The sequence below is a fragment of the Aythya fuligula genome, chromosome 3, assembly GCF_009819795.1.
Source record: "Aythya fuligula isolate bAytFul2 chromosome 3, bAytFul2.pri, whole genome shotgun sequence".
NCBI classification, from domain to species: Eukaryota; Metazoa; Chordata; class Aves; order Anseriformes; family Anatidae; genus Aythya; species Aythya fuligula.
In genome coordinates this window covers 16,832,504-16,858,212 of record NC_045561.1, presented here as the reverse complement: position 1 = coordinate 16,858,212, position 25,709 = coordinate 16,832,504, and the positions used below count along the sequence as shown (strand labels likewise).

Sequence of the window (25,709 nt, the reverse complement as noted above, 5' to 3'; positions counted from 1 at the left end):
TACTAATTTCAAGTGACATACTTTTAATTACATGATAACAGCCACAAGTAGTGGAACATTTTGTTTTTGTTCTTACTCCTGTTGTTTAATAAACAGAAGAGGACTTCAATCATACAACATCTGTAATTTTATAGCATATACAAAGTGCCAAGGGACCAAATTTACCAATTTATTTTACAGCCTAGAGGATACATGAAGGCAAGGAGGTTTTGTGGAGATCTGGAATTGCCAGGTGTCTACCTCAGGTGCCAACTTTCAAGAATTCATTATTTTTCTTTTGTCAACTTGCCTAATTGTCCTGCTGCTTAGGCTAAGCTGTAGCAATTAAGTTGGCATTGCCATCAAAATACAACAGCTTCAACCTCATATTGGCATGCCACATTCCTCCCCCACCAGCACTGCTGACACCAGCATTTGCAGGCCAAATGGTGAATTGTATCAAAAAGAATACAGCAGTTGAAAAACAGTCCTTTTCCTGTATTTTTCCCAGGTGGCAGCACTGGCTTAAATGCATATAAATCTATGATGTTGGTTAGTTTCTGTGTGGAATAAAAATTACTTCCATCATCTCCCTCTAAGTTTTGCAACTTGTTCAGATGCAAGCTAACTTTAGAATCATTTTCTGCTTTGGTTTAATGAAGTTCGGCTGAAAAATAAAAATCTGAACCTCCACAGTGCAAACCCCAATATTCTGGTTAAAACAAATGTATTCTCAGATATTTGAAAATTCTTGACTGGATGTAATTCAGCAAAGCTTTATGTATTTCTACAGAACTAAGGAGCCAGTCTTGAAAGAGCAAGCAGACAGAAAAGCAGTAGATCCTCCCTGGAGTCGGTGACAACTGCATTCATCTTGGAAGTGAGCAAAACAACTTTAGCCATAAAGGGTAAGACATTATTAGTAATAGAATTCTTCACATTCTTTTCACAAAAAGACATTTCATATTACAAGACGATATCCTAACAAACTAGCCTTAGATGGTTTGGTTGGATTGAGTCTGCACAGTGCAATGCCAACATATCATACGTTCTCCTGATCAAGCAAAAATTAAAGTAGGACAAGCTGTCCAGTCCAGATTGGGTTATTTGGTCTAAAAATACAGTTCCTGAATACCCATTTCACATCAGTATGAAATAACTCAGATGGCAACAACCAATTTCTTTTCCTGCAAGGTAGAATTAGTACCTCCACATTACAATTTCCCAGGACTCTCATTACAATACCTTGCTATAACTGCTACACAGAACATCAAGTTCAAGCTGCTTGGACTGCAGTGGTTTAAATTTCTGGGCTCTTTTAGCCTCAGATTAATTTCTCTGAAGGGAAGACGGGGTACCACAATCACAGCTAAAGCAATTCAGCTACATTAAAGACTAAAGCTAAAGAAAAGACCTTCTTTTTCTGAGTCTCAGGGAGAAAAAGAGAATTTATGTTCAGTGGAAGAAGAGACATGCAACTCGGGAAAGTACAAGGAAGTTGCAAGCATATGCAAGGAAAAAATGAGAAAGATTAAAGCCTAGCATGAGCGCAACCTGGCCAATATGGTAAAGGATAACAAAAAATGTTTTTACAAATTTGTTAACGGGGAGAAGAGGGCCAAGGAGAATCTCCATCCTTTACTGGACATGGTGGAGTACATGACTACTGAGGATAGGGAAAATGCTGAGGTTTTTAATGCCTTCTTTACATCTGTATTTATTAGTCAGACCACTTATCTTTGGGGATAAGTGGTCTGACTAGTAAAGTACTAGTACAGTCTGGGATGGGGTGCAGAAAAAACACTCCCAGTTCAGGTGGAAACAGTTAGAGACCTGCTGCTCCACCTGGACTGTCACAAGTCCATGGGGCCAGATGAGATCCACCCGAGGGTGCTGAGGGAGTTGGTGGATGTGATTGCCGGGCTGCTTTCCATCATCTATCAGTGGTCATGATCATCCAGAGAGGTCCTGGCTGACTGGAGACTTACTAATGTGATGCCCATCTATAAGAAGGGTTGTAAGGAGGACCCAGGGAACCACAGGCTTGTCAGCCTGACCTTGGTGCCAGGAAAGGTGATGGAACAGATCATCTTGAAGGCAATCGCACAGCATGTGTAGGACAAGCTGAGGATCATGCCCAGCCAGCATGTCATGAAAGACAAGTCCTGCCTGACCAACCTCATCTCCTTCCGTGACTGGGTGACCCGCCTGGTGGATGAGGGAAAGGCTGTTGATGTAGTCTACCCAGACTTCAGCAAGGCCTTTGGCACGGTCTCCCACAGTATTCTCCTGGAGAAGCTGTGGCCCATGGCTTGGGTATGTACACCCTGTGCTGGGGTAAAAACTGGCTGGATGGCCGGGCCCAGAGAGTGGTGGTGAACAGAGGGAAATCCAGCTGGCGTGGAGTGGCTGGAAAGCTGTGCAGACAAAGAAGATCTGGGGGTGCTGGTTGATGCTCGCCTGAACATGAGCCAGCAGTGTGTCCAGGTGGCCAAGAAGGCCAGCGGCATCCTGGCTGTGTCAGGAATGGTGCAGCCAGCAGGACCAGGGAGGTGATCATTCCCTGTACTCTGGTTTGGTGGAGCCACACCTCGAGTACTGTGTTCAGCTTTGGGCCCCTCACTACAAGAAGGACATCGAGGCCCTGGAGCGTGTCCAGAGAAGGGCTACGAAGCTGGAGAGGGGCCTAGAGCACAAGTCCTGTGAGGAGCGGCTGAGGGAGCTGGGGTTGTTTGTTCTGGAGAAGAGGAGGCTCAGGGGAGACCTCATTGCTCTCTGCAACTACTTGAAAGGAAGCTGTGGGGAGCTATGGGTCAGCCTCTTCTCACAGATTACCAGTGATAGGACTAGAGGGAATGGCCTCAAGTTGCACCAGAGAAAGTTCAGGTTGGAAATGAGGAGAAATGTCTTTTTGGAAAGAGCAGTCAGGCATTGGAATGGGTTGCCTAGGGAGGTGGTGGAGTCACTGTCCCTGGGAGTGTTCAAGGAAAAGTAGCTGGTATGGTGCTGTGATTTGGATTTAGGAAGAGAATAATGTTGATCACACGCTGATGGACTGAAAAGCCAGACTTTTCAGCTTCTCGCTCTGTCCTGCCAGCGGGCAGGGTGGGGGTGCAGCAGGAGCTGGGAGGGGACAGACCCAGGACAGCTGCCCCAAACTGGCCAAAGGGGTATTCCATCCCATCTGGCATCATGCTGGACAATTAACAGGGGGGCTGTGTGGGGTGGGGGGGACCGGCTGCTGGGGATAGGTTGGACATTGGTCAGCAGGTGGTGAGCAGTTGCACTGTGCATCACTTGCTTTGTACACATTATTAGTAGGTAGTACTATTACCCTTATTGTTATTATTTTATTTTCTGTCCTAATAAACGGTCTTTATCTCAACCCACAAGCTTTCACTTTTTTTTTTTTTTTTTTTTTTTCCCCAATTCTCTCCCCCATCCCACTGAGAGGGGCAAGGAAGGTGAGTGAACGGCTGTGTGGTGCTTAGCTGCCTGCCAGGTTAAACCACAAAAGTGGTTGAGTCTCAATCCATTTAATGCTAAATGAAACTCTGGAGAATTTCTGCCTATTTCATAAATAGACTTTAATTTCTCATCTTCTCATTTGTCTGACTGAAAGTTTCTAGGGCGAGTTTTACAGTACTGCTGGGCATTCCCAAATGCAGCCAGGGGAAGCTCTGCTTTGAACATGGAAAGCACTATGACTGTAAAATAATTCCATAGGTACCTAAAACCAGGCAGTAAATCTGACCTTAATTTGGCTGGGCTTCAATTTCCCACGTGTGTGAGATAAATACAGACACAGTGAAAATAAATTCCTTTAAGATCATGAAGCACTCTTGTACTAGAGCAGCAAGCAGCAGAAATGATTATATGAACATTCTGTTTTCAGAGAAGAGCTTGAAATGTGCAGTACATAAGCCCTGGGGCCATACACTGAAGACGAGGAGAAAACAAAATATTTAAAAGTTGCTCCTTCAGTGAGTGCTCATTGAAGGAAAGGATGTGTGTGGGGAAGAATGGCATGCAACCATTTAGTTAAGAACCAGATCATCTTGTATATAGGTATAAGAAAGCCAAAATAAGATTCCACGAACAGCTTTGTGATATTTGCTGACTTTGAGTGCCAAATTTGCCAAGCATTATGTTTTTTCTTTTTAAGTCTTGCTTTCACTCTTGGTTTCATCAGAATAAAATTACCAGTGCCCAAACAAATGGAATAAAACACTTACAATGTAATGATACTGGCTGCTGAAAAGTGATAAAATCAAATCCGATCTCACCCTTAAAAAAATACACTAACCCTTCAAATACGAAAGGTTTCATTTGCTTTTAAAGCCCAGACCTGATTTTGTAAGAAAGATTCAAAACTGTAAAGCTCTTAGACTAATTCTTAGAGCTCTAGACTTATTATAGCAGTGCTCATTAGCAACCGTAAAGGTACTTCACTATAATTTTTTTGATTCTGTTTCTCAGGCATTCATAAAATGAAATTAATCATTCATTTTGGACTTGAACATATAAAAATTGTACATTTCAAAGAAGCAAAGAAAAGAAATAGGATTTTGCCATTCTGACTTGCAGCACAAGTGTTAAAGCCTCAACTACAACGTTTGCACATACCAACTGTTTATGACAACAGTAGTCTTATTTTGGGCATTACAAAATTCAGTTGATGCTTCTACTATTTTTTAAAGCATCCCTAACACACTTGTGCACAGCCATTTCAAAGACTTTTTAATACCTAGAACTGCAAAACATACAGGCAAATGATTGTGTCCTGCATGCCTCTGGCAGTCCATTTACCACTGATTAAGGACTCCTGTCTTACTGAAAGCTGAATACTGGCTAAACTAATCAAATTCAGCAGTAGATTAGAAAGAAGGAATAGGACTAAATTTTCTGCTCCACGCTGAACATTGTCATGACAAACAATTTGGCAGATGCTGATCTAAATGCTTTGGGATTTGTATATCAAAATTGAATAGCCATATGCTTTCCACTGAAATGTGCCAAAGGTTCTTGAACAGCTTCTGAATTTTGTTTACACCTGTGCATATTAATATGCAATTAAGAATTGTTTTAATACCCTCACTCCAAAGACTTACAGCTTGAAGAGACTCATAAAAAAACCTCTGTATATAATCTAGATTTATAACTTTTTATATATTCATGGGCAATTCTGACATGAAGCAAGCAAGCAGCATAAATAAAAAGTGCATATGGAGTCAGGCTAAGCACTGCCAGGCACGGAGTATTCTACAGTAGAAAGCTAAACACACCTTTTGTCACTTTTTCCTTCTCCTGAAGCCTGTTTTTATTCTACACTCAACCACCACGAATGAGTTTCCTGTCTTGCAGATAACAAGCTAGCTCTTGGCTGAATTTTGGCTGGAGTTGTTCACGTGGGGAAGCCACACGGTTCAGCCACCCTTGGATTGACACCATCTCCACCTCTGCCAGCCCAGCCCATATACTGGTGGGAAGCACCCCTTCATTACTTCCACGAAGGTTTGGAAATAAGCTACTCTTTTCAAAATCTTGGCATTAACTATGACTGCTTATCACACTGATTCAACACTAGTCCCTTTAATCACTGAAAACAACAAATGGTGACATGACACCCAACACAGAACTAAATTGGCTTTTGAAAGGTTAACTTATCTGTTTCTGTACAAGACAATACTTATGAAGACCACAGTTCTACTCTGTGTAAAACATACATTAAAATACCTACTCAGGAAAAGAAGATTTAAGAAGAAAGGATCTATTTCAAGCATGAATTTGCTGCTTTGTTCTATTCAAATGCAAAACAGTGTTGTTGCTTATTATATTGCCACTTTCAACATTGCTTAATTTACATAAAAATTAGATTCTTTTGCATTCATCAAGCATTCATGGTTATCTGTGTATATTGAATATATTTCCATGTCACCATCCATTGCTAGATAATTAGTGCCTGCAACCCTTACCACATTTCGAACAGTGAAACATAATGAGATGTTATTTAACATCAAGTTTTCATTCAGCAGATGAATAGCAATTTCCTACCCATCTTCACCTCTCCTGTGTCTTCATACTTTTTTCTGATCTACTATACTTAAAGGGGATGCACGTTTCATTTATGTGATAGGCATCCAGTCTACTGAAGTTAAACAAGCATTCAACACAGACATCTAAATGCTGACCTTCTTCACCTTCTTTGTATTACCTTCTCTTCAAGTCATTCTACCTATTCCAACATATGGACATACAAGACAGAGGAATTTTCATTGAGATCAAGAATATCTACTTGAAACACTAGAATATTATTTTTTTTGGTATAAAAATATTATACAATTTTTTGTCTTGCACAATGACAGATCCAGAACCTTATCCCAGTACAGTTTGAAATTTTCCACCATTTTCAACAAGTGAAGGACATAGAGAGTTGAGCAACAAAACAGACACTTAGAATTACCTAACATAACTTTGCACCAAATTCCAGAAAAATCCCTGCAAAGGAATTCTTACCTCAAACATGAAATATGATAGAACTGTTGTTTCCTCCCACAAAACCCAATGTTTCTATTCTTAGTACACAAAGACTAAGCAATATTGAGGTACTGCAATAGCCAGGGCACAGGCCTGATACCAACAACTTTGTCATTTTCCTCCTTACTAAGATGCTTACAGCACTTTACAGCTTTGGGACTAAGTTGTGCTCACATCTACTGCTCTTGGGCTAAGCACTTTGGACCAAAATTTATCTTTGGTTAACAAAAAGACTACCTGCTGTTTTGTTTTTGTTTTTGTTTTTATTAATTCATACTTCCTTTCTAGACCTGGTGTTGCATTCATTTACTTTCAAATACTGACAAAAGTTCATGGAAAAGCTACAACAGCATGCACAAGTAGGACCCATTACCCCAGATTCCTGCACCCTGCCCAGCACGCCATTCAAAGTTCTGGTAGAGATTTTACTGTCCATCCCGCTTCCTTTGGCAGCTTTACTTGACAGTGGTCTCCTTTCAGTTCTGATAGACATGATAACTCAAGCACATAATCCATTCAAAACAAATTCCTTTGAGAGCCACCAGCTGGCAAACTGGCCTAAAGACAGCAAGTTTGTCAGTGGGGTCCATATTATTCAAGGCTGTTCAGAAAATAGCAAGGCTTTTCAATAGCCTTTGTTTATCTTGTGACAAAAGCCATTGAGCATGTTATTCATCTTCTTATTATTTGTTCATAATTTGCTCCTTACTGTTATGTTTGTGTTTTGCTTTTTTTTTTTTTTTTTAAAACAGAAATCTTTTTGTGAAGTGTTATACTTTTGGGATAAAAACTATACTGGTATTCCTTTTCAAGATAACTAGTCTCAGAATTTGTCCACACCAGATATACACAGAAAATGACAACATTCCTGAACATTTTCCTGGGGGAAAATACAACATGATGCTTCTGCTTCATAAAGAAGAAATACAATTTAGTAAAGAAAGTCAGTGAAGAAACATATCAACTTGAAAACTGGAATGATTTTTTTTTTTTTTTTAAGAGAATGAAATCTGAGAGTTAGAAGATGCTTGTTTTGTAATGTATTCAAATAACCCATTTGATATTGCACTGCTCCCTAAAACGTACTCTGGATTATGCATAGATATAAAACGTTATTTTATTTTTAAGATCTAGATTTGATAATGCACTGTCACAGTATACATCCTCAAATCCCTCTTGTTTCTTTCATCTATCTTCAGAACTTTCATCCTTTTGTATTTGCAAGAACTCTTTAACTAAAACAATGAAATTACCAGACTGGCAAAAACACTTTTGTTCTCTCACTCAAAAGCATACACCACAAGAGGGCTACATTCAATCTTGCTTTCTGAAATTCTTGTTTCTGGGCATTTAGTTATGCAATCTGAGCATTCAACCCTTTTCTTTATTTTACTTTGAAAACATGCATCACCTTATGAGACTATTGACTTGTAGGTCAAGACAGAGCATACAGCTAGTGAACCCTGGATTTTTTTCAAGCCACATGTACCTTCTCAACTGGGTTCCTCTGTCAGCTAAGAGGAGGCAAGGGAGCAAGATAGTCAAACTCATTCTGAAAAGCAGCACTGCCACCCTGGTTTAAGGATGCTCCAGGATATTTTGCAGACTGTGTGTCCTCATTTTGGTCATATTCTGAGCTAGCTGGACCCTATGTTGGCTTCATTACCACAAGTTTTTTGGTTTGTGTGTAATGCTGCCCTAATCTTGCTATGGTGCTTTCAGTCAGTTCAGAGGGAGTGGCAGAGTGAAATCATTTTGCTCCTAAAAAAATTATGGGGGATATATCCTTACTGCATAAAATCACAAAGAATAATAAGTAATTTCTTTCTCTAACTGTACTAACAAGGTTTTAAAATGTGATCCTCATCCTAGACAATTTTTCAAGAAAGACAGAAAACAGCCCATCAAAACCCCTACATATATACACACCTTCGTATGTAAGCAATAGTGTACCTTACATGAGAAACCTCATCATGCAAGCCATGGACTCATTATATTCTATCAGCATTTCCCTGTTCGATTTTAATGAGTTCTGCACTGCTCACTGCTATCCAAACAAGAACATGTGAAAAAGAATATGCTGCTGGGTGGTTATGAAATGCATGGGGAACAGTGAGAGGCATGGGACTGAAAGTCAAGAGAGTTTATCCCGTCAAGGAGGTGAATAATCTTTCCAAATGTTTTCTCCTCATGTACAACACAACTATTAAAAATCAGGGATTACGTATATAATTTAAAAATGATTGCATGCTTACATGCATGTCTCAGTGTGTAACGTCAACTGAATTCATTAGCACCACAGGTAGAATAAATCCTAATCAATTTCCATGGCTTCTCAGCATTGTTTGGAATGTATTATTTACAGGTTTATTAGATATTTCCAATGCTGTGGACATGCAGTGTGCACTACGTGAGACAGCTGCAGCTTAACTGACTGCTACCTGCTTCAACAATACTGGTGTACTGGTGTGATGGCTGTTTCAGACACACAAAACCAAAATCTCTGCCTCAAAAAGACACAGTCCTCACAGATATGCAAAGAATGGGAAGAAAAGAAGGAGCCACATAGCTGCTGAGCATATGTTTCATTTCTTTCTTTGATCCACACTGTAAGAAGAGCAAAGCAAAGAGTTCATAGAGAAAGCCAAGGAGCTTTCAGGTCTTTTGTAAGGAATGCTTTTTTAGGTAAGTGAAGACAGAAGGACTGGTTAAATCACAGTGGTGCTGCTGATGAACCCAGAGAGCACTCAGGCAAAGAATCCTTCTGAGGGAAGATTTTTTTAGAAACATCCCAGCAGATTTAAAGAACAGTAATTCTTATAGGATTTTAAATGGGACTTGTGTCCCTAAGGTCTGTGTGTTTGGCTTTTCAACATCAGTACCCATAGCAACTTCCAGGCAACACAATCGCGCCACTGCTCACAAATTCCAAAGCGTCTGAAGCGTTTTTGAGAATGTCTTTCTTTTTATTTATTGTGCGTATTATGCTTTTCTCCTAATAGATGTGCTTATTGTCTCCATAATGCCACAAACCATCAGGACAGGCTGGCTCCTTTCAGTGCAGCAAAGGACTGGTTATCAGCATGAGCCAACCAGAAGGATGCTCAGGCCCCTGCTTCTGCAACTGTTTCATAATAACTAAGAGCATTTGCTTTTAATCTCATACTGCAACATCAACAGTGACCAGCAACACAAAAGAAAAAAAATCAGTGTTTCATATACCTACATGTAGATAATACGTACGTCAGAGGTGCTTATTTTAAGATACAAGCACTAGCTTTTTACAGTAAGAAATGGGACTGGGGAGAGAGATGTCTACAGAGAATGTACATTAAACTCAGTTCTCCAGTTCTCAGCTAGCAGCTATTCCACAGGACACTGACATTATGGGAAAATATGTTCAAACCTTGCATCTGTACATACTTCATTATAACAGTTAATTCACATTGTACAGATCTTCAAAGAATTGGCATGGCACGTACACAGCAGAGGGAAACTCTTCCAAGCAGAGGGAAACTCTTCTACCAAAGTTTGGTGAGAACATCAACAGCAAAGACATTATTTCCTTCCCTCCAGAAGCCTGCAGTTCAGAAAAAGGTTGACAAATGTCTTGAAACAGCAATATTTCAGATTACATACTAGGTGAAGAGTTGAGTTTATGCTGAAGTTTGTGTTTTGATAAAAATCTATTTTAGAAAGCATTTATACTCTACTACAATTTTTCCCAAGCTCCTCTGCCCTTGTATGTTTTTCGTTTTGCAGTATCAGTACCATAGCAACACCCAGGACTCATGAATGTGGAACTGCTCTCAACATCTCTGGAGCAGAGTCGTGCAAATGACTGCCAAGCTGAGGGATCTGAGTCAGCCTGGAAAAGTAAGACGTTGGGCTAATTTTTGTATACCCTGAAAATAATGGCAGGGGACTGGGAGGAGAGCAAAGGGAAGAAGGAGATGAAGCTGCAACAGTATTAAGGAATGAAAGAAAAAAAATGCTTACAGTTTAATGATGATTAAATTTTGCAACTAGAGGAGATTGCAAGTTTTATTACTATCTTACAGATTTGATAGCTATATCAACAACTTTAGGGTTCCAACATTTTCAGTAACTGAAATGATACTCCATGGACCTTCTCCCCTGCCAGCAATTACTCATATAGAAAAGTGATATCAGAAATAAAAAAATACATTTATAACAACTTGATGGAAGTGAAAAGAGCCAGCATCTGCAAAAATTGGAAGAGTGGGTAATTCATTAAATATGTTCGAGAATCTCCTCTACAATACAACGCTGATTTGGGATTAGTCTATTCAGTGTGTAGATGCAATTTTTCTAACAAAACACATCAGGAAACATCATCTCCTAACTGAAACTAAAGCAGTATTTTGTCCTGAAAAAGTATGTTTACTCTCTGCTCAAGACTTCTTGAAGCAATTATCTACCTTATTAATAAACAGAGCTGAGAAATGGATATGGTGTGTACAGCATCTGGTAATGCCATGTGAAATAGATAACAATACTATTCTGACGTTTAGAGTAATTAATTTCTACTTCAGCAATAATTATACTACTAATGCAACCAACAACACCTGCAAAATCATGGATCATGGCCTGACAAGAGCAAGCAGTAATAATCTTGAACTTTACATGAGGCTCACCTATTGTAGGTCCTGCAGCCATTAGTCTCTAAAAATAATAAAAACAAAACAAACAAACAAACAAAAACAACAACAAACATACAAAAAGCTCAGTATTCTGACACACACACACAAAAAAAAAAAAATCCCCTTGATAATTTTTACATCATTCAGTAGGCTTTCTTAGCATCAAGCCAGTCACAAGGATGTCATGAACAAGCCCACAAAAGGGACAGGTTCTTGTTTTGTGTGGACTCAGTGGAACATAGAAGCATTCCAAGATACTACAGTGACCTAACCTTACTGCTGTGAGGGACACTATAAGAACAAAAATAATGAAAAAAATGCCATCTGATCAGATGACTGACCTTTTGAAATAAGCACCCAGAGAGATGCTGACCATGTCTAGACTAGCAGATATACCTCATTACACACATTCATTTCACCATCTAGCCAAAAATCTTAAACAGAATAATCTTTCATTAAAATGTCTTGAAGAGAAGACAGATTTAAACAATCAATCAGATCATGAATGTCATCAAATCAGAATGTCATCTTTAATTCTGAAGAGATTTATTTAGCTTTTACTGAACCATCTTTTTCCTGAACTCTTATTTGTCAAGCAAGACCTTCACTTCTACCCATGTGGTAGGCTACCATCACGCTAGGCTTGCACTTGCAGAAATTAAGAAGTCCCCATTTGCCAGTCATTAGCACACGTTTATCACAGACACTGTGTATTCTGAGTGAAGGGAAAATGCTGAAAACCCCTAACTGCTGGCAATTTTTATTTTTTTTTTTAACATGGTTAGCACAGCTACTAGGAATAACCTGTGAGGAGGTAAATGGAAAATGATCTGCTACATGGTTTATCTGCTTGTCACAAGCCATGACGCACATGTAAGAGAGCGTAAGAAGATTACTTCAGTTGATGGATGTTGATAGGCTCAGGATCATACAACCTGAAATATTTCTTATGAGTTGTACGGATGTGTAGGTAACAAACCCAAGAATCTGTCAAACTGCAAACACTACAGCTAGCAGTTCTGACATGAAGATACTGGAAATGCTGCAGTGAAATGCTGCACTCCATTCTCAGAAAACAATAGAGGATGGAAAGAGGAAAGGATGGGGTCTGAGAGATGAGAGTAGCTTGGAAAAAAAACACAACTCTTTCCTAGAATGACTGAAAAAATGGGCTGTTTGACACAGAGGTGAGGTGAATAATGCTCCAGTAATACATGAAAAAAGAGAGGGGAGGAAAAAATGTGCATCACAGGCCAGAAAATATCTGACAGAAAACCGGTGCTTGCTCTGAGATGACGCCAAAGTGTGCTCATGCAGATGTTTGCAAGATTTGGTAATCACTGATGGTTAGCACAATTCTGGAAGAAGTCAGTCTGCCCTCTCCCATGCTCCTGCTTACAGAGAGAACTGTCACTGCCTGCAGCAAAGCATGACAGCCTCCCCTGGATTTTCTACATCACTGAATTTCACAGACCTGCCCAGTGACAAAAGGACATTTTTGAGCAAGGCCTTTGATTGGTTTTTGTTTGTTTGTTTGTTTTTATGAACTAGTTTATTATGAATTTTCTTCCAAAACATAAAAGGCATACAAGCTTCAATTTATACAGAGATAATTTTCTACATCAAAGGCTATGCTATTTACTGCACAGGTTCCAATTCATATGAAAGTACAATTACAGTTACAATGCCAAACAGTAAAGCTTTAAAACTGCATTTTCAGCTAAAGAATTGCTGTAAGCTCTTTCGCAGCAGCTCTGCAATTTCTAACTATCAGTCTTACTCATAAAATGACTCTGGGAGGCACACATACACAGAGCAAAACAGCTTGGGAAGAAAGAATTTCCTTGCATTGAGGAATGATATCTTAGAGTTGTTGCTTAATCTTTGCAAATCTGGCAGACATACATGTGAAATTAGTTGATTGAGGACTTCATGTGGCCACTTACACCTTCCTGTTTTCCAAACAATGTGGTTTCAGTTGACACATGCACAAAACAATCACCAGAAACAGGTCAGAGCTGGTCTGAGAGGTTGCACTGCTTATCAATGCTGGTCAGTGTACAAGCTCTGGCCCCACAAAACTCACAGAGACTTTGGTAGTGGTCCAGCATAACATTCTGGGAGTCAGAAATCTGTTAGATTATAAAAAGTGAGGATAGCTTTCATTAGAACAACAGATCTAGATCTTATTGTGATGTGATATGGGTCCTTTCTATGTACTGCATCTCTGTTAAACAGAATATGAAGCGGGCACGAACATGAAAACTGCTGAAGACCTGCTTCACTGTGGTTCCATTGGACCAAATAAAACCTCTGCAGACACTTCTGTTCTCAAGACCTGCATGCCTTACTCACTGTTTATGTGAAGAGGAAACAAACTTTGCATGTCAGGGTAGGAATCAGCTTATTTTATACATTCAGCTATACAGCCCTTAACCCTTAATTATGGACCCACATTTCACACCTGTGTTGATTTTCCTTTAAAAAACACAAATATAATGCCCTCTGAAATTAGTATTACTTTGATTTATATTTGAAGGAATGAATGACATCCAGGTATTAAAGACATATAGCAAGTGTCAAAAAGAGGTCAATTAAAATTTAATGTTAACAGAAATGATTGCCTGCAATAGTACGAACAATCTTCTAATGATGCTTTAAAACCTTAGCTCTGTCTGAACCCTTACTGTTTATTTAGTCCTGAGAAAATACTTAAAAGCCATGAGGCAAGCTTAAGAAAACATTCATAAACTACTTTTTTCCCTTGACTCTTTGACTACAATTACAGATATTATGTTAAGATAACATATGCAATTCAGTGAATCCAGACAGTATTGAATCAAACTCAAAGGTATAATTTTCAATCTCTTTGAAACATAATACTAGAGATGTGTGAACTTTCAACATAATTTGAAATGTTAGGAAAACTTTATGAAATACAACCAGGCCTGAAAACCTAAACTTAATTTCTGCTAACCTTCTTGACCATTCAGAGAAGGATCTTAAACCAGAACATCATGACCATTAAATAAACCCGAAGTGATTTTAATTAACCTTGTTAGAGGCATGCTTATAAAAGTCTTATTTAAATTTTTGATTATTTCTGTCATTTTTCAAAAACCCACAGGTTGTAAAGATTTCCCTTAATCCAAGTTCTGCCAAAAGTAACTCCATGTGTGTGACATCTACTCTGAGTTGCAAGCTCAAAAAAGGGATTTGATAAGAATTTAGGCAATGATCAAAGAGAGGTATGTAATGAAGACTTTAAAAAAAAAATAAGTCATGAGCAGTCTTAATTTTGGTGTCTCGAGTTCATTTTCCATTGCTTTTTTATATCAAAACATGATGTGACTCTGTATTTCCAAAAATGCTCACCTATGTTCACTACTTCTACTACTTCCCAACTCTTCCTTGCCAAGCAAGGCTTCCAGCAATGAAAAACCTACCAGCAGGTCCTTATTTTTTTTTAATAATCTCAAACTTCTCCCTTTGGCAGGCAGAGTAACCAATATGTGGTAAAGATCTGGAATTACTTACCCAAAGAAATGCAGCAGAAAGCTCTAATAATTTTTTACCAGGTGCTGATTCAGAATTTTCTTGCCAGTCTCTTTGATGGAGGTTAAGTAGATATATATTTTTTTAGCTCCCATAATCTCAGAAATTAGTTAGGAGTCACCTTAGCAGCATTTAATAATTTAATCAGGTAGTTGAAATAATGACCATAGAAGAGCGAGAAGAAGGCCAGAGGAATCTGTGTTCATTATAACTGGCAAAAATCAATTTGCATGGCTCAGAAATTTTTGCCACCTATGGAGAGCAAAAACCCTGACAGCCACCAGGGCTATGTTGTTACTGTATAGCTAGTGCTTCCTCTAGGAAGCAACTCCCTAGCTAAGACACAAGCAACATTTAACTGAAGGTTATTTTTTTCCCCAGTTCTTCATTTCCTATTCAGAAGGGTCACTAATAGTTATTTTTAGGTAATAACAGGTAATTCTATCTATGCATATTAAACAGTGTTCTTGTCAAATTATTACTATTTTTTCTAACATTCAAAAACCAGTTACATTTCTAATGATATTTCCCTCCCTTCCTCAGCCTATTTTGGGAGCAAAATAACGTGCTCAGACCTAAAGTTAAGACACTTCAAGCCTTAGAAATGGAAAAGAGTGTAAACACCCTGTCCTTAACAATCCTGTGGTGTTTTTTACTTTATTTTTATTTTTTCTTACTGCTGGTATCAGAAATTAGAATTGTACGAAAGGCACTCAAATAGTACAAATAATCAGTCAAACCAGAGCTGGATGATAATGCTAGGTGTCAATGCTATGTGCTATCTATACCTGGACAGATGACCACCTGGACATCTACCTTTTATATACAAAATAGTGTATATATAGGCAGGTCTGTAATACTTGAAAGTGTTTTAATGTAAAGTGACTACAGTTGGCTTGTCCATATAAATAAAATATTTCCACATAAATTGTCCATATCTGGCACACTTGCAAACAATTGAAAAACAAGTCTAAAATTAGTAAATAATAAATTAGTATTTTAAAATGCTAGCTGAACTGCATTCTCACACATACATTACTACCTAATACTCTACAGTTATAATGTTTGTAGCTTATAATGGCTATTGTTGTACCAAATAACTAGTGAATTCAATGCTAGAGGGACATTATCATTTCACATAACATTTGCCTGCCTTAAACAGAAGTAGAGCTTAAAGCACTGGAAATTTGCATAGATCTCTCATGCAAGAGAGAATCTCTGCATCTCTTGTACAAGAGAAAAGTATTCTTATAAAAATAGAAAATGACTGTATAGCCATAAAAGCTCATTTCTGAGGTAAATATAGAATCTACTATTTTTTAAGTTGATAATATTTCAGGTTGAAATCATTCCTTTAACTTAAAATTTATTCCAGCCTAGAAATATTATTATGCAATAGGTTAATCTAGTGCTGAAAAGCTTTAAGTAAAACAAGTTTTTGAAATTTCATGTATGAAAATTTTTTCATTACAGCAAATTGAGTAATAAACATTCAAAGTACATGAAAATGTCCACTGAATGTCAGATGGTCAAAAATATATTGACTATATCTGTGGTCAAACAGATATATAGTCCTTTACAGAGAGTGTCCAGTTGGACAAAATATCAAAGTATTTGCTGTGATTTTGGTGTATCTGCTCAGTAGGAATGTGGTAAAATGCAAGTCAACCCTACTTCTAAAAGCTAAAAATTCTAGCAAGGAAAAACCTACCAGCAGGTCCTTATTCTTTTTAATAATCTCAAACTTCTCTCTTTGGCAGGCAGAGTAACCAATATGTGGTAAAGACCTGGAATTACTTATCCCAGAAGAATGAACCTATAAATAAGTCACTTTATATCATGCTTATATCATGTTTATTTTCTTCAACCATGCATTCATATATACTATGAATATTCACTCATCTGTATTTGAATTGCTGCCCTATCAGTATTATTATAATGGTTACAGTTATGACCTAGAGACTGGCAGAAGTCTCATCAAAATGCCCATTTCCAGAACAACCCCCAGATGTTTCATTCTAACAAGCAATTGCACCTCTATACTCTGCTCCCTTGATATTGGGAATTGGATTCAGTCTCTAACACCAGATGAATACAGGGATGGAAGATTATTTCTAGGTAAAAAGCAAGTACCACACATTCTCTCACCCACTGAGCTGCCAAGCAACATAACTCATATTTCACACAGCTTCTCCAAACCACCATTGCATCGAAAAGCTAGCAGCACTGGGCATCTTCATGTTGCTCAGCATTCCCGCTGTCCATTGAATACACCAATGTGTGCTCTCTGCCCCCAAAAAGATTTTCCTTCTACTTTCAAGAGAGGACAGTGTAGCACGTCTGCACGTTCAGACTGAACCCTGCAACCACCCTGTTGGGATTAAGGACAGGTATAGACAATAAGGTCCTTGGGTTCTTTTTTGCTATTTTCCTGAGGTAGACTGCTAAACAAACTACACTATTTAAAAAATGCAAAAATATTGATCTTGTACAATACATATCTTCTGATGATATTAGCATCCCATATCAACTCTCTCAAATCTCTCCACGTTACAATCATTTAAGTATGGTTGCAAAGAAAAACCTTTTTTGTGTGATCAGTATACATAAAGCATCTCCGAAATCACTTCAAGCAGCCTTGTGAATATCAACTTCTACAACTGTGTTGAGAGTGGTTATCTTGAAGACAAAGAAGCGTGCACAAGCACAGAGCAGCATTACCTTCCCGTAGACATTCCACCACAAACGTGAATCCCGTAGTTCGCGGATGTAAGACGTACTCATATTTTCGAAGTCCGTTCTTTTCAGCAAAGTCATTACTGCGGGCTTTGGTACTTTCTGAAAGAGAGAATAAAAATTACCATTTTCTATTAGTGTGTATGTAGACCAAGACTTAAGGATCATTCTTGTATGACAGCAGTTCACACAGAACAGATGTAAAACAGCTTTTCAGACAGAGGCAGACTGCAAAGTGCTTCTGGTTAGATATGTATATTTTGGTATTATGAAGAGCAATGTGGATTGCAAGAAAAGCCTTTTTACCGTGTTATTACTTTTCAGAAAATACTTAGAAAATTTTTCATATTTTTGAAATGCAACCTGAAATCTAGAAATTAAAATTTAATAGATCTTCTTAGGCTTCAGTGCCTGTTTTAAAGTGAAATGTGTTAATGACTTCACCAACTGTTTTTTAAACTCAAAGACACAATGTACAGCAATATAGGTTTGACGTTGTGTATAGAAATACCTTGAGTTCAATGAAAACTTATTTTGGAAAGAAAACATTAAATGGAGGAAAACAGTTAATCGAACACATTCAAACAGTATTTTACTTCATTTTGAACTTGATACATGTTATTCATCACCCTGTGCTGCACACACATAACCCACTACAATTTTTTGACCTAGTGACCAGTGCCACAACACATCCTTGTTCCTGTACGCACAACACAGGTTAGGATCTGGAAAACCACCTGGCTAAACCCCATGACACACGGATTTCAAAACTCTGGCAAAAAGAATTCTCTCCAGAGTAAAACAAAAGTTTTTAAGAGCCAATTCTTACAACTGCTTACAGAGCCCACTAGGGCAGGAAGACATAGACACCAAAGTGCTTTTTATGAAGACAAGCGGAGAGGAAGCAATTTATGTTCTCATACAGAGACTCTTCAAAGCAGAAGTCAGCAGCCAAAAGGCCTCTGCTGGCTGCACTTACCCCTTCACCGCGGGTACTTCTGCACCTCATCTTGGACAGCAAGAGAAAGGACATATACAACATTCCCATGGCAACATGAAAAAATTCAACTTTCTCAACTAACTTCTTTAATAACTATTTAATAATATAGACTCCTACAGATGTTGTAAAAGATGAAATCCCAGCAACATCTGTGGAACAAAATCATTGCCTAAGCAATATATAATCTTTCTCCAGGAGAAAGAGCTCTAAGTACCCACAGTTAACCTCAACAGAGATGAAAAATAAACCAGTGGAAAAACATACCGTTGCTTAATAACTCAACAGAATTGATACTTATAGGTAAGCTCTTTTCCTTGCACTTATCATAATTTTTCCCTGTAAAGGAGCAATAGCACTTGTGGAAAAACCAGCAACAGCAGTATGATATGCCTTTTTCACAGTGATCCATCTTTCTTTTTACCCTAAAATACAAGAGCTCTTGGGTTTACCAGCAAGTGTGGGTCTCTCATAAAGGAGCAACTACCAATGAATAAATGCTATACCATAGTAGTATACTGAGGAATTTTTCCACTGTAACCTATCGTTAACTGTACAAGGTAACATGTTATATATATGCTTTTTATCCACATAGATTATCCATAATAAGATTTACTGCACAGTTCTCCTGACCATGTGATTTGGAGGAAAGGAAAACTACTGCACAGGAGGCAAGCAATTCAGTAAAGAGCATCCAAAGATTTAATTCTTGCCAAATTTCCAAAAAAGTACAAACACTTGAGAATATTACCTCTTTTAAAAGCACTGTTAAAATTACTGAATGTGAGATATTAAAATTATAGTTGGCTACATAAATTAATCTTTTCTTGGGCATATGCATCATGTCATTCATCATATGATCAGAGTACCTGTTTTTGTCTGCTAGACGACTACTACTTCATTCAATTTTGGAAACAGACCATGGTGAATCAGTGAAGGGAACTTGCCTTTAGGATCCCTGCTTCTTACGGCAAAACTTGAACAAGTAGTCATAATCAAGGCTTGGAGTGGCATAGGAGAGAGCAATCTGGTAACTATTAAATGTTCCACTGAAAAGCTGGATTCTACCTCTTAACCATAACTGTATCGTACTATTAGCCCAGCAACCTAAACTCTTTATGAAATTACACTGATGATGAGGAGTTTTCCTTTTAAAAGCAGACAAGTCAAAAGCTTCTTTCCAGATTCTGTGGTGATTCAAGTACATGCTTGAAATTAATTTATAGCAAAGTTTTTAAGCTAATGTGTTGTTTCTTTCAAAGGACTTCCAACTTCTTCAAATTGGAACATTTCCAATCTGCAAATCAGGTCACTCAAAGCTGTGAGATATAAGTCTATATGTCCACTCAGTAGAACTGTATTTCAAAGGGCAGGATAAAAACAAACTTCTTGGTGTTTGCAGAACAATCCTACTTGCACCACAGGAAAAAAAAAAATGAATAAAAGAAAAATAAACATGCAGCTTATTTTTCTAAACAAGAACTAATTTGCTCTTTAAAAAAGGTTTGGGACCTCCATTGCCCATTGTCTTCAAGCAATCATCTTCAAATATCCTTATTCACCTCCTTGCACTGGAAAAAATTCACTGTAAATATCCATAAACATCTTCCAAATTTCCTTTTATTATAATTCCTTTCTAAAAACATAAGCAGCCAGACAATGGTGTTCTAGCCAACACAATTCAGCTACTTATAGACAGCTACAAGTCTATGGGGCCTGATGACATCCATCCCAGGGTCCTGAGGGAACTGGCTGATGTAGCTGCCCAGCCTCTCTCCATTATATTTGAAAAGTCCTGGCAGTCAGGTGAAGTCCCCAGTGACTGGAAAAAGGGAAACATCACTCCTGTTTTTAAAAAGGGTAGAAAGGAAGACCCAGAGAATTACAGCAGTTTTGGAAGGTTGAAGCGTTTTTGATGCTATCCTGAAAGGACAGGATAGACTTTCACTATAGGAAAAAGCAAGCATAATACTCTTCCTCCCCATCCTGCCTTTCCTGGCACTTGGGAAAAACAAAACAAAACACCAGTATGTTATTCTGCTAATATTTATATACAAATGTACTGACTGCTATCTTATCTGATGCAAGCACCTTGATGCCTATTGCTGCTTGGTATCTGAGTGTGAGACACCAGTGCCTAAACGTTCTAGGGGGAATTCAGAGCAAGTCTGCTTAGTACAGGGTTCAACAAAAGGCCATAAGGTGGTTGTTCCACATTATATGAAATCTAGAGTTTAGAAAACTGATCCAAGAAATTAGAAATACATGTTATATCCTCCCCTCCTCTTCATATATAAAGAGAACTTACACAACAAACAACTCTTTAAAATCTCTTAATCAGCAGACCAGGCTACACTGTCAACGCTATAAAACTTGTGTGGATGCTTCAGCATTCTGCAGTCAAGACTGCAATATTTGTAGGCAAAAGACTAAAAAAAAAAAAAGAAAAAAAGAAGTGTAGGATGCCTTTACAAGTCTGATAATAAGAATACTTCCTTAAAAAGAGGAAACGTATGTTCTGTGTTTTGCTTCTAACCACTTCTAATGCAAAATGCATAAAGCAGCTCTTGAAGCAGGGACTGGAACTGAGCTTGATTTAGGTGTCTCTAATCCCAAAAGGTCACTCACATCCATTGGCTAAGGGTAATATTCTCTCTTGATACCTCACTCAGAAAAAAAAAAAAAAAAGAGTGAGCATTGCTTTCTAGAAACAAATATTTCATTTTTTCCTCAGTAATTAAGCCAAAGTAAATCTACCTCCTAACTTTTTACTCATCATTGCTATTAGGCTCATTTTGTATTTTAACTCCTTGGTTCCATTTTCTCCTATAAAAAGGAGGACTAAGAAGAATGATTTATTTCTATGGACAAACTTCATTTATGGGTTTCAAAAGTAATACAAATTCTAAAGGCAAGAAGTGTCCAGCAAGATTTCAAATGCTAATGCATACAGTGTAACTAGGGGTGTCTGCTACCTCCATCTAACAGCTACAATTGTGCCACAATCCTTTAGCTTTATTGACAAAACAGGCCAAACATTCAATGTTAATGCCATGAGGAATTCCTTCTTTTTAAAAGTCACATGCAAATCCTGTATGTGTCAGATATGACCCTTATTAGAACAACTACATACACGTGGATGTAAAACCTTCCCTACACTGTTGCCTGGTCCTATTATTTAGGTTAACAATTATGTCACTTGGTAACTTTTTAAACCTGCATACTATGCAGTAATTTCTGTGACTCTTAAATTAAATGAATACTTAGCTCAGATTTTATACGGGTACTCCTACAAAAATACGTGCTGAAACAAGGATGCATTCAAGCACTTGTATTGTGTTGATACACTGCAAGAAAAGCATTATCATTTGAAGCCCACTGAAGTCATCTGTTTCCTGCATGTTTACTGCAGTCATATTTTTCAGTTTAAAATGACTTTTTCAGCCTGCAGTGCACTTGTCAACTTACACAGAACAAGAATTTAAGGGTTATAGCCACAACCTCTTTTTTTTTTTTTTTTTTTTTTTTTTTTGCTTCTATGCTGCCTTTGATCACAAATGTAATATCACTTGATTATATTTTTTCCCTATTTATCTAAAACATTATGTTGGTAAATCCCATTAATTGCATTATTGCTTGAAGTTATTGGAAAAGTTCCTATGTCAGCAATTTCATAAAAGCACCATACCTCTGAATTTCATTTGAAGTGTACAGGACAAAGAAATTATGCCTAATACATTTCTTTCATCTTCAAGTTATAAATCTTTAGGAAGTTAAAACTGATTTTTAACCCCCTGAAAACCAGAGGAGAAAAAGTGAACAAAATCGTAACATTTTTAAACCAAATTGTATCAGATTATATTTTTAATTTATGATCTAGTTTTGAATTAAAACAAGAATTTCTAGAATTTTACTTTGAAAGATGCCAAAACACAGTAACAAGCTTCATTTGTGTTAGTTTAAAGAATATTGGGATCTACTGCTCCAAGACCTATACCCAACAAAAAGATAAGTCTATGCTTCCTGTGAAACATGTAAACAGTACTAATTCACCTTGAAAAAGCTCACATGCTTTTACATATTCATCTTTATCCAGACTGATGTATTTTGCTGGATGTCACCCAAAAGAGTGATGAATTTCCCTCATCATTCTACTGGAATGCCAACTTGGACAACTTTAATATAACTACTTCTAATCAACTTTCAACTATTTTTTTCCTTTTTTTTTTTTTCCCCTACTACTAGTGACCTGAAATTTGAATATTATGTACTATGTTCTCCTTTAATCTGACTTGTGATAAAAGCATGCATATACTCTTATGATTTCAAGTACTCTCAAATGATGGTACCAGGCAGTGAAAAAATAAATGCATAGTCCAGAAATCTCTCTAAGAAAAAAAAAATCCCCATTTATCTATTATCAGAGGTTTATATAGAGAGCTTAATAGCTCTATTGGCTCACAGTTACTATTTTAAGAAAAAGTTAAGCAATTGTTCTTACCTGTGGTATTTTCAAACTATTACATGTTAAATCAAACCAGTGCTTTTGAACGATATTTTTTGCATTAGTAAGGTACTTGAACTTTAATAGAAAAGAGAAAATCCAACTGCAGGTCTGTGTTACCTTCTAGACAGAATACTGTTTCATATCACAACTGCCTAAGTTTGGGCTTTATCAAGACTTTCAACTTCTTTTCAATTTATTTTTTTTCCAGCTGTTCCTTAAAGCAAAAAGGTCTGTGCGATCCTGCTTTGTCCACCTGTCCCTCTTAACTTTTGAAGTTACTGACACCTGCCAACATAGTTTGACAGAGACAAGAGTTTCATAGATAATTAAGCTCCACTGAAGATTTTAGAAAAAATAATAGCAGAACAAAATGGGAACCCCCAATAATAGAGATCTTAATGATGTGAAAAGCTCGCATAAACTCCACAGGTATTTAGGCTTTCACACAGCATGCGGCTGTCTGTCAGTTAACACGTGTATTGGTAAGGATGAGCCACAGCACATTATGCCTTGTGCTGAGACAGCAGCAGGAGAGATTTGTGGGAATGTCACATGGAAGGAAACATGAAAAAAATGAAGAATTGGTGTGAACAAGAGACCATCTAGGGGTGCAGACATACACAATGAGGCATTAACAGGCCAAGAGCAATATAGCCACTTTTAAATGTTACTGCTTTGTAAATAATTAATACATAGAGTCTTCTAAGGAACACCTAGAAAAACAAAAGAGTGAGCAAAATGGTTATATTTTAACTTTCCGGAAGCATTATACTTATAGTTGCTTATTTTCTTCATAGCTTCAGAAAGTTTAGCTTCTTTTTTAGCAGTTACGATGAAATACCTTTGATGAATTTAGCTTTAAGCTTGAAGTATTCCAGAATGAAAAGATGACCAACCTATCAGAAATAACTATCTAGTCATTACCTCAAAGCCTATAAATACATGTACAGTCTTCAAATACATTGTTCAGGGTTTGTGATATTACTACTTTTTAAATTTACATAGCATCTTCCAATGCAAAGTACCTCACCAACCTGAGGTCAGGCAGTGGCCCATGTGTAAGCAGTCATAATTCTGATTCCCTTGAAATCTTTCACTCTCAAATACCAGAAAACATTATACAATTTATCATCAAGAGGAGTAGATCTATCATTGTCATGTGGCCTCTGAAAGGATAAAAAATTATAGTAGCATAGAGCTGCACAGCAATTCTCCTTTTCAGTGAAGTACATGTGGAACATTGTTTTCAATTTTAAACACCAGAAGAATTTTGTTATCAGAAGTCATTAGCAGAAAACATTCCCTCCATTTCTGAAAAACGTTCCCTATGATACTGAGCATCCACTCAGCACAAACTTTTATTTCTCATTTTAAAAGACAGAACATGAGGCTGCAACAGATGCTAACACGTCAATAATATAACAGCTCTCTGAAAATCATTGTTCAAAAGATTACACAAATTACATTAAGACATTCGTTTATTCACATATTGCACAAACATTGGTTGGATTAGGTTGCAAAGGGATTTTTGTATAGTCTTCTATATTTTAAAATATATGAGCTGATGTTTCCTGTGAAGACCATTACATAGGGATAGCTATTTACTTTGAAAAAAAGGGGAGTGCATGCATGCGTGTCCCTATACATCTTATTATGCACAATGTTTTTAATCTTTTTTTTTTCCTACTACTTTGTAAATTACTACAAAGTGTCTTCTAAGAAACACCAAGAAATACCACAGAGTACCAAAGTGATGTTTATTACTGACAGGAACCTAGCATTGTAAACAGTGGACAGTTTACAACATCAGAGGCCAGCAGAGCTGCCCAAAAAAAAAAAAAAAAAACAAAAAAACAGCACCCTACCATCCCAGCCCATCACTCTGTCCTGCAGTGCATCTTCCCTGTACTGCCCATACACTTGTACTTATACAGCAACTCCATGAACTGGGGGAAACCATCACCACCAGCCAGCAGTAGTAGTAGCAGTTGTCACCAGTCATTCTAATCGTAATCGATTCTCTAAAGACGATGCTTATCAAATACTGTTGCAGGAATGAAGAACCACAGAACATTCATAAAATGCTTTCCTTTATTGACATTTGAGTCTTCTTCAGCACTGGTGAGCAGCTTGCTACTGATGCTGCACGACAGACCTACGTTAATGCAGGTATTTTACTAAGTATTAAGCAAATATTGTGGGATTAAACTCATTAAATTTACTACTGTAATAATGTTAACATTTGTTTTAGGTCTATTTTTTATTTTTATTTAGAGTCAAACACAGACAGCTTACATGGCCTAATGAACAAGCATCTCCTTTTTCTCCTCTTAAAACACTGAGCAAGAAATCTAATAGAATCATCAATTCTCATCTTCAATCACCCTTCCATTGGTCTAAAACAATTTGTGCTATTCACCCAAATCATACGGAAAATAGGAATGGAAAAGTGATTTATTCCAGGTCTTGAAACCTATTTTTGCCAATACAACGTACAGATAGAACCAACCCACACAAAGCTATTTCAATCACAAGATGCTTTTGAAACACAACAGTTATTTTAGGAAGACTGGCTAGCCCTCTCAATGGGACTATGATTGTGCCTATCAGATATACCAGCACATGATGATTAATAACAACAATTTCTACTGTCTATAAAAACCCACTATTGCTCCTGCAATATTGAAATAGTGACTTTTTTGAACTGTTACCAGAAACAAAAGGGTATCTCCAT

At 37.5% G+C, this 25,709-nt stretch overlaps 1 protein-coding gene across 3 annotated transcripts in view; it reads right to left on the bottom strand.

Annotated features, from left to right (window-relative positions):
* LCLAT1 (lysocardiolipin acyltransferase 1) overlaps positions 1-25,709 on the bottom strand; it is a 91,136-nt gene that overhangs the window by 27,060 nt on the left and 38,367 nt on the right. For all 3 annotated transcript variants that reach the window (XM_032184031.1, XM_032184032.1, XM_032184033.1), the window contains exon 5: positions 17,457-17,573. In XM_032184031.1, the coding sequence (XP_032039922.1) occupies positions 17,457-17,573 (117 nt within the window). The remainder of the gene's footprint in view (positions 1-17,456; positions 17,574-25,709) is intronic.